The sequence below is a fragment of the Rissa tridactyla genome, chromosome 8, assembly GCF_028500815.1.
Source record: "Rissa tridactyla isolate bRisTri1 chromosome 8, bRisTri1.patW.cur.20221130, whole genome shotgun sequence".
Taxonomy (NCBI): domain Eukaryota; kingdom Metazoa; phylum Chordata; class Aves; order Charadriiformes; family Laridae; genus Rissa; species Rissa tridactyla.
Window position 1 is genome coordinate 49,000,362 of NC_071473.1, and position 9,788 is coordinate 49,010,149.

General features: G+C 43.9%; 1 protein-coding gene across 1 annotated transcript; it reads right to left on the reverse strand.

Annotated features, from left to right (window-relative positions):
• Positions 1–6,516: 6,516 nt before the first annotated feature.
• Positions 6,517–9,482, reverse strand: LOC128914016 (cytochrome c oxidase assembly factor 7). Its single transcript, XM_054212532.1, has 3 exons — positions 8,471–9,482; positions 8,246–8,386; positions 6,517–7,122 (listed from the first exon to the last, which is right to left on the reverse strand). Exons 1-3 carry the CDS (start codon positions 8,877–8,879, stop codon positions 6,674–6,676), a joined length of 999 nt encoding a protein of 332 aa, XP_054068507.1. The 5' UTR covers positions 8,880–9,482; the 3' UTR covers positions 6,517–6,673.
• Between the last annotated feature and the right edge of the window lie 306 nt (positions 9,483–9,788).

Below are 9,788 nucleotides of genomic sequence, written 5' to 3' on the forward strand. Positions count from 1 at the left end.
TGAAAGTTCTCACGGATTGTTGCAACTTACCCGTTTGTGGGATGACAGCAAGTATTCTGGCTCGGTACTAAAAAATGCTGAGGGAAAATATTAATTGAAATCAAGCGGAGGTTATTTATTCAAATCATAGATCAACAGCCTTGCTTGAAATTGTTCCCCAAAGATTATAATGGGGAAAATAGTATATATAAAATGTTCGCAGGATTCTGCTGTGGTATAAATATAGCCTTAGGTGGCAGATTGTAACTGTACAGTATCTAAGGCAAAGTCATCCTGCGTTTGAAAGGATGCTTTACATTCTTACCTAGAGATCCCCAGGGACGCATACAGGTACTGCATAAGAAAATACATTCTGACCATAGGCTTTAGTTTAACAAACATATAAGGATGGCGTTAGATAAGAAAGTTCATAGAGAATTACAATTGATCCGTAGGGATAACCTAGCTCCTACCGTTTGTAGAACTATATTAAGTAGCTTTTAACTTGTGTTGCAGTTTAAACCATCAATGGATCAGCACTGTCACTATGGTGTGACAGCGTGATCTGGAAATGTCCACAGCCCGTTGTGGGAGCAATAAACAGAACAGTCGGCAAACATCACACTTATCACAGTTTCATGCTGTAATACACAGAAAACAGAAATTACAAAGCCAAGTACACTGCAGAGACATTTTGGCTAACTGTTAAATCGTGTGGGAAGTTTTTACTGTTTGCTATAACAAAACCTTTGTGCTGCTCCTCTAGAAACCATCCCTTGTATTGAATTAGTTCACACGTTCTGTGGCTTCTGTAACTATGTCAGTGCCTGGCATCCTCCGGTATCAGCCCCTGGGTTCTGAGGAACGGGTAAAACTCACAAAACCCAGCAGAATTTAGAATAAGCTTGGAGTTTCAAAAAGATCTAAAGCTTTTTTACCTCAATTTATACATAATCTCTCTGAGGGCCAGTGTCTGTCCATCATAAATACCATGGTGTGTGAGCTGCCCGTCTGAGGCAGGTTTGGGTCCCTGTGACAGCCAATGTCGCTCTGTCTCAGCCTACCTGACAAATAAGATATTACATATTTCATTGTACCAACTGCAGGACAAATAAGCCAAACAATGCCGTAGAGAAAACATTCCACTTAAAGCGGCACAGAAAATAACTTCCCTGAAAGTAACACAGCAAGACTGCTTGCAGTCTTGACAGTGTCACAGCTTCTTGTTTTCTCTTCAGCAGTTATTAACAACACTTGTGATGAGGTGGCTATTGCATCTTTCTGGAATAACACTCCACAAATATTATCAGGATACCATTCAAAGGCCAGTTTCCCGTCTTCGCGTTTCTTGGCTTGTAAAGAATTGACAAGTCCTTGCCATGATAAATATTGTTTGGAGAGTAATCAGTTTGCGCCCTTACTGACATCGTGTGACCTGAAATAAGTCACTAGCCGTCAGTGCCTCATCCTCCTTTCCTGTACTGTAGAGATAACGCAGGTTTCCCTCTCAGGAGTTTGCAGGAAAGGTTGTTGCAAAGCAATGAGAGTTTCCTGGGCAGGAAGCTCTATAGGAACATGGCGGGCTTCCAGGCGCAGGAGAGCTGGAAGGAAACCAGATCACTTCTTTTCAGTGTCTTTTGTGAGACAATCAAATGCTCAGACCAGGCCATTAAGCGTCAAATGAGGATTGACAGAATAAGGAACTTCTAACATAAATTCAGGTTAGCCTCGTCTTCAAGTTACGAAATTACATCATGGCGAGTAAATTAACATTTTTCTTCAATGGCTTTCTTACCCAACTCCGTATGTAATGGCTCTATGAGCTGAAAAGCAACGCTCTTTTTCTGGTGATTCACGGGGTGAAGGGCGCTAGAATGCCGTGAGTGACAACTGCTGTATAAACATGACGGGTCTCATCTTCTTTCTTTCTTCTATTTTACCAGAAGCTTCTCAGTTGCTAAGAAAAACTCTCCAGGGTATGTTTAAAGCACCGTATTCCAGTTTTGCATAGGCAGAATGAGATCTTCTAGAGAACTCCCACCGTACTCATGAATTGGAGTGTGTGTGTGTGCATTACGATTATGCTGTTCACAAATCCCCATCTGAAATCACCGCTCCAAAGTGGCCTTAACTTTATAATTCCATATCACACAGACTTCTTACTAGTTGATCTAGGGGAAAAAAGGATTACAAATAAGGCTATATTACAAAACCATATTACCATATTTCAAACAAGACTGTAAAACAAAGTGTGTATGTAAGAAGTATAAAACATCATATTTGTAACAAGTGTACCATTGTTAATTGTAACTAGTATTAGAGTGGAGGCACTAACAACAAATTAGAAATATGTGATATAGCCTGAAATTAGCGTAATTAGTGGTTATTGTGTTTGCTTCAAGTACATATACTGAAAAATGAAAGAACTGGGAGGCTGCAGATATGGCATACAAAATTAGACGTTGAAAATTTGGCACAGAATTGATCGCTGAAGTCTTAAGAGTCTTGGAGAAATCTGTTTTGTGAGGATTCTGGGCCATGTTGTTGCTACAGCATCTGGAAAATCAGAGCAGGACAGTAGTGCTTGATACTGAAGTATGTACTAGGGACTTTGTACAAACCTGAATCTTAGATTGGGGGTGTCTGGCTTGGGCGTGTCGTTATGGGTGCACGCGAATGGCCTAATATCAGGACCTGAATTGAATCCTTGGGTGTTACCCCAGAACAAATTACTGCAATAATACAACTGGATATATTGCTTATTTTCTATTTGGTTTCTCGCTGTGCCATGGCTCCTTTTCCTCCCTCTGCCTTCTTGCTTCACCCCCAAAAATGGCCCAGCCCTGAGCAGAACTGTCTTAGCCTGACGTCTAGTGGATGAGATGCTGGGAAGTGCAAGGGAAGGAGGAATTCTTCCTTCTCCATCTACCAAAGGAGGAGAAAAGCTACCTGGGAGGGTTGTTCTCTCTCCCATGATGAAGTGAAAAATTGCCAACAGAGTGAATTTCTTTCCATACTAAGAAGTTTGTACCGTAAGAAGGAACACAGTATTATTTTGCTTTCTTGGTGTGGTGATTACACACACACACAGTCTCCCAGACCATCCATCTGGGTGGGTTGAGTACACCTATAAGAACTACCTTCACACATCCGTTGCAGAGAGGAGTTGTTACTGACGGCTGAATAAAAGGTAAGCAAGCTGCAAAACTGCTTTTATTACAATATAACACTGAAACAGAACCACCAGAACAAGTCTGTTTTTCTGTTTCTACAATGTCATGCGGCTTCTTTACCCGACAGCATCTTTTGTCCAGAATTAATCCAAACGACACTTAACGACACAACATGATGTGGCGCCAGTGATTTTACATCTCGGTACAAAGCCAGCACTCCACTGGCGACCTTCTCACAGCTGCAGGAAGCATCCTGCAGTGAATGCGTCATTTAAAGCCATGTATTCATAAGTCTAATTAATTACTTAAGAGTTGGCCACCATTCCTTCTGAAGTATACTGCTGCTTTCTCAAAGCAGGTCAGCTGTATGCTTAGATCAATACAAACAAATGAAAGAGAAAGCGGAGAGTGATTCAGGAGCTGTGAAGCTGAGATAAATTCCTTTATTTCTTAGACAATCCACTGATCCTGAAGAGATCAACAGGTCTCCCATATTTCCAAGTAGGCTATTATGAGCACATACCTATCACTTTTTATGACCTCGGAGGGTTTGGAGGAACAATTTTCTTCCCAAGAGGACATAAAATTTAGCCTTTGTAACATCAGGTAAAAAGAAAGAGCAGGAAGATACCGGCCTTTTGGTAATACCTTCATAATATCAGGGCAAGATGGTTATAAGCCAAGATTTGCAGTACAATTTTCACCTATTAACAGATTTTGATTATGTCTCCTGAACATAATCTCTAGGTTGAGAATAGACTGCTACTAGGAGGGTCCGTAGTCTCCGCTATAGACTGCATTAACCACATATAATTTACAATATACTGAAATAAGACTGGCTGATCTTCATTTTTTTGACGCTTTGTCACTTTGTAGGGAAAATAGTCAAATAGGAGATGGCCTTACCCATCTAATGCATCTGTTCCAGCATCACCGGTATCTGGGTAAAAAGATGTAGGTGTGTCCAGAACAGGCAGCAAACTGTTCGGAGACAGTCTGAAAACACTTTAAGTTGGTTTTGATGGTGTTTTAGTGTAACAGAAGACCTTGCCTTAATTTGGGTTTGCCTTTTCAACCGCTGGTACAAAATTGGATGATACTTCATAAACTTATCAGTACTGACAGTTTTTATGAAAATACTTCATTTTATAATATTTAAACTCTGCGAGTCTCCGAGTTCTCAAGTGCTATGAAAAAAACTCCCCGCAACATGCACTTTATATGTGGCTTGAATTATCTGCAATGTGTGTCACTGTTATTGAGGATGTTCCCGGGTGCCTGTTTGCTGTGTTGACTGGAAGTTCCCCCGGGGGGATCACTGACAGTCATTAGTCCTGGTGGAATAAAACCCGCTGTTGTGTGGCAGGTTAGTTTGGAACTGAGGATCTGAACAAGCCACTCGGAGGCAGTGAGCATTCCAAACTCAAAAAAAAAAAAAAAAAAAAAATCAGGGCTTAAAATGTCACCCAATTCTCCAATGCCTTGAGCCACCTGTAATTGCTTACTCTGTACACACGGCTTCCAAACTGTTTTATTACTAGACTGTTACACTACGCAGAGGTAGCATTTACTTACCTTTCCCAAGTGAAGCAAATGCCCAGAATACTACCTTGCAAAGAATCGGGCCAAGTGTGTTCCTCTAAAAGAGCTTTAATTTCTTGAACTGCCATAAAACATTAACTCTGTTAACAGAAAAATTAATCTTGCTTTTGTCACCGCTATTTTTTTTTTCCAGGCTGCTGAAAACAAGAGCCATAGGCCTCACGCCCATGGTATGCAGGAACGTTGTTCGTGTACTGCCATCTGCTGTTACAGTACAGCCCATTTCATCACTACGCTATTCTTCTGGGGTTTCCATTCCAGCAGCAAGCGTATCCCTTCCAAGAAGTCTGTTAAAAGCGCAATTAAGTTGGAAGAACTGCTTTAATTCATACATGCTCTGCCTGAGACAGCACGCAATGAGATTCTAAAAATTCTGCTTTCAATTGTGGCAATAGCCACATTTGTGTGGGTTTTAGTGTTGTTTTTCCTCCCACTTAATTTACTTCAATAGCAAGTTTGTATCTTTATTCAGATCATAGCCACAGCATTCACATTCTAAATCAGCAGTAAAATTACGGCAAAACACACACACATATCACAAGCTTCACATATATTTATACACACCAAAATTATCAAAGATGATGCGAGTGCATGAATACATTTACCTATACTGCCGTACTTATTTAGGCTGCTGTTTCAGAATATGTATGTTTAGTTACAGTTTGCATATGTAAGCACTATGGATTTGAGACCAAAATCTAAACAGTTAGGACCTTGTTCCCTACATCTGTATTATAAAAAACAGAACATAGCGTTTCAGAAGCTGGCAGGAAAGTAAACCAATTTGTGTGTAATTGAATAAGGGGTGATCACTGTGCGTGGGAGAGCAATCCTAAAGCAGTCAGGCACACGGGGCACTCAGATGCAAACTCAGTGACAAACCAGTTGGCGAGATGCTAAACAACATTCAGGCTAAAGGTATTTAAAACCTGCGTGCCTACCTTTCCTGAAAGGGAATCTCCCGTCTTGGATACTTACCTGTAATTCAGTGGATCTCGGACAATTCCTAGCTCTCCTACTTATTTTCTCTATAAATCTGGGGCAGCTTTCTCAAGTGCTGCCCCTGTATCTCCTCTGCCCAACAAAGCTAATTAAGTTCCTTCCTCTCCTGCCCGTTTCAATTGCAAGATCTATAGGCAGAGATGTCTCTAGGTACACAACAGGCTCATTACTGTTTTGGGCTTGGCATCATCTGAACACGACTTAAATGTTTCTAGATCTCAGCTGACCAGGGAAGAGCTTCGTGCTTTCATGGCCTAAAGCAGCAGCATCCCCTGGACCTGGAAACATCACAGACAGCAAGAAGCACTGTGCACACGCAGCCAGAATGAACTTCTCACGGTTAACAAAGTTGACAGTACAAGCAAAGGACAATATTTCTGTGGCCAAAGAGAGCAAAATAAGCATGGTTTTAAAGTGGTAGTGGTGAGACTTAAACATCACGTGAAAGCAGATCAAAATCTGTGCTTGTTTCAGCAGGAAGTTAGCTCAGAAAATATGTGGGATTCACGACAGTCTCTGAAGAGACGTGACAGCAAGCTATGCAGTCTGAGCCCAGTACAGAATTACAGCTCCTGGCTACAAACATTTGCAGTGGAGAAAAAAAAAAGAAAAAAGGATGTTATGGACTAATTTCATACTTGAAACCACAGGAACAAAATTCCAAAAGGACAGTGTTGTTGTGTTCCTTAAAGAAGAGGAGGGATCTAAGCAATACACTTAAGAACTTGTGTATTTAAAACTATAGAAAGGCACGGCAGAGTTGGTCATGTTTGTTGCATCCACAGAAATATGTTTATTTGCATATGCATATTGCATACAGGATATTTATTTATTATGACTGAAAACCGTATGCTCACAGTTTAAACAAGTTCACTTGCCATTTAAAACCGCAGTCTTAATAACTGCAACTGACAGTTTTACTCCCCAAACGTTAAAGAACTTGAGGCTTCTTTCTGTTCTTTATGCAGCTGTTTTGCCCTGTTTTTCAAATCCTCTGCCTTAGCATCATTCTTCTCAATGCCATCTCCCAGTTTGTACATTCGACTGGCATTGGCACAAGCCCATATGTGACCCAGCTCACACCCTTTCAGCGAGTACTTCAACGCGTGGTTCATGTCCTTAGGGACCCCAGGTGCTCCTTGGAGGTATATTACACTGAGGTTGAAGCAGCTTGGAGCAAAATTGCCATCACAGGCTTTTGTGTAATAGTCTCTAGCAACCACAGGGTCAGGTTTATCATCGTTTACTCTCCCATCGTGGGCCAACAGCCCAACGTTATGACACGCATTTACTGACTTCTTCCCACCTTTCTCACATGACTTCAAAAAAGATTTGTAGGCAGCTTTCAAGTCTGGGTCGAGTCCACCTGCCGGCCAAGAAACCAAAATATTACTGTAAGGACATGGTTAACCAGGTGGGAGCTCTCTGCTTTGCAGCACGCTTCCCAGTGCTCTTTGGGAAACACAGCAGCCCTCACTTTAGAAGCTACAGTCAAAATTTAGGACTTCAGAGACACCGAATTGTCTCATTTACGAAGGTCTGGCTAATGTCTTCTAGTTAGGAAACTCTCCTACACCCTCCAGTAATCACAACTTATGCAGACCAGAAAAAAACCAACCAAACCAAAACCGCAAAACATTCTTTCCACTAATACATCTATGGATTTCTTAATAGCTTTCACTAGGCAAAGTATTCTTTTGTCAGTATTCCTATAGGTACACTAAGATTGTTCCTAGTTTTGAACTACAGTGAAAATATACTCCTTCCTAGCAATGTTATTTGGCAGAAAACTTGCTAGTTTAACTGCTTGCCGTTACTGTACCAGCACATAAATGTTGGGCAGACTTGGGGCCTACTTATGTGTCTGTAAGCAGTGTTACCAGTCTGTAAATTTATCTCTTCCTTACTTCCTCTAGAAAAATTAAACCCAAATTTTAAGAACAGGCCACACCGCAGCATTCAGCACTGGATATACTTACCATTTATACAGACATAACTATAAGGATAATACACGTGGTTAACCTAAAGTTGATTCTTCATAAGGAAGCAATTTAAGGTTTTCCACCCTTCCCCAGCTTTTATTATGCGACCATAAAAGGGACAGGTAGTTCCTCCTCCAAGGTCAGGAGGAAATGTCGGTGCTTGGCACCTTTGCAGAAGCAGGAGCTGTGTTTCACAGAATCACAGAATGGTTCGGGTTGGAAGGGACCTTAAAGACCGTCTCGTTCCACCCCCCTGCCACGGGCAGAGACACCTCCCACTGGACCAGGCTGCTCAAAGCTCCGTCCAGCCTGGCCTTGAACACCTCCAGGGTGGAAGTTTCCCCGCAGGCATGGCCGCCCTCCCTGCACACAGAGGAGTTGCCGGCAGGGCCCCCCCAGAGCGGCGTCCCCTGTGCTGCGGCGGCAGAGCCCCAGACACCCACCACGGGCGGGAGGGCTTCAGAGGAAACTGAGGGCACGGCGGCTGGACTGCCCACCCCGGCCCACCTTTGCCGATGGCCTGGTAGGCCCCCAGCTTGTAGCAGCTCTCGCCGTGCCCGTGTCCCTCGCAGTTGTCGCGCAGCACCCGCGCCGCCGCCACGAAGTCCTTCCTCACGGCGTCCAGGTAGTCGGCGAGGCGCTGGCAGCCTGCGAGCACCGGGGAAAGGGATGAGGCTCCTGCCGGGGAAGCTGACCCCGCAGCTCCCAGGGGGTCGCGGCGGGGCCGCTTACCGTCCGGGTCCTTCTCCTTGAAGCACTGGTAGCTATACTCGACGTGCAGGTTCTCCAGATAGCTCCTCACCTCCTCCTCATCCTCGAAGTTGATGAGACCGGCCATGCCGGAGCTGACGGGGCCGCCGCGCAGCGCCGAGCGATCGATACGGCGCCTTCCGGGAGCGCCGAGCCATCGATGCCGGGACGCCATTTCCCGGTTCGCCGCCCCCTTCCCCCGGCGCCGCCGGCCTTTCCTCCGGCTCCAGTGCCCCCTTTCCCGGCACCACCGACCCTTCCTTCCCCCGGCTCCGCCACCGGCGCTGGGACCGGGCGGCAGAGGGGGCCCCGCGCTCGCCTGCGCTGCCTCATCGCTCCCTCTCAGGACCGCCAGAGACTGACAATTCACAAGTTTTAAGCAATAGTTCATTTTTAGTACTTTCCGGGTTTCGAGCCATTGGATACGTATTTCTGAGGTTCAGGACAATGAAATCCACAAGTTGCGGCGTTACGGCATGTGTGAATACAGTGTGCGTGGCCTAGCAGCCAGGGCGGCTTCACCAACTCCCCAAGTTGCTGCCTGCGTGTTTCTGTCGGGGGTTAACAGCTAAATAATTCTCGAGTCAATTTTAGAAGGGGAGAGTTGCTGCTAGTGACTGTTGCCACCAATCGTCCCTTTCTGTGGTGCAACAAAAGATTTTGGAGGTGCTTTTTGAAGAGATGGAACCCTGCAAGTCCCCACAGGCAGTGACAGGGTTGTTGAAGACTGGCAAGCAAGCAACACCGGACAGCAAACCCTATTTCTTGAGTTATGAATGAATTTAAGCCAGACGTGATATTAGGATACTTATACAAAATACGGCACACTATTCAATTCTAGCGGTTTTGAGCACAGGCTGAATTTCTTCTGAGAGCACAGCAGCGCATGAGAAATTTACGTAACAAGTTGCTTAGAGTTAAAATGAATTTTGAAGAATATTTAAGTAAAAATTAATTTCAAAGAATATTTGAGATTGCTTTGTCCCAAATTATTTCACCAACATAATGCTGGCTTGTTCAGCTTTTGGGATAAACAAAATCCAGCTAAAACCTGTGCATGGACTCCCATAGGAAGAAACCTGGTTGTCTATTAAACGGGTGGAGCTAACGGTGAGATCCGCTGCTGGTTGGACTGATGGCAGCACGTGCTGGACGTGCTGCCGAAATGCCAGTTATAATTTCTGTTAAAATATTTCCTTAAAACTTTTCAGACTTTTCAGTATTTGGGTTGGAGTTAACACACGTTGTCCACATGAAGCTAGAATCTTGTTTTCAAAATGTTATCAACCAAAAGCACTGA

Coding starts and splice junctions, on each gene's coding strand:
- LOC128914016 (XM_054212532.1), bottom strand. CDS start 8,879: ATGAACTATTGCTTAAAACTTGTGAATTGTCAGTCTCTGGCGGTCCTG. Junction 8,387..8,470: donor CAAGGAGAAGGACCCGGACG/GTAAGCGGCCCC, acceptor CGGTGCTCGCAG/GCTGCCAGCGCCTCGCCGAC. Junction 7,123..8,245: donor CTACCAGGCCATCGGCAAAG/GTGGGCCGGGGT, acceptor CTTGGCCGGCAG/GTGGACTCGACCCAGACTTG.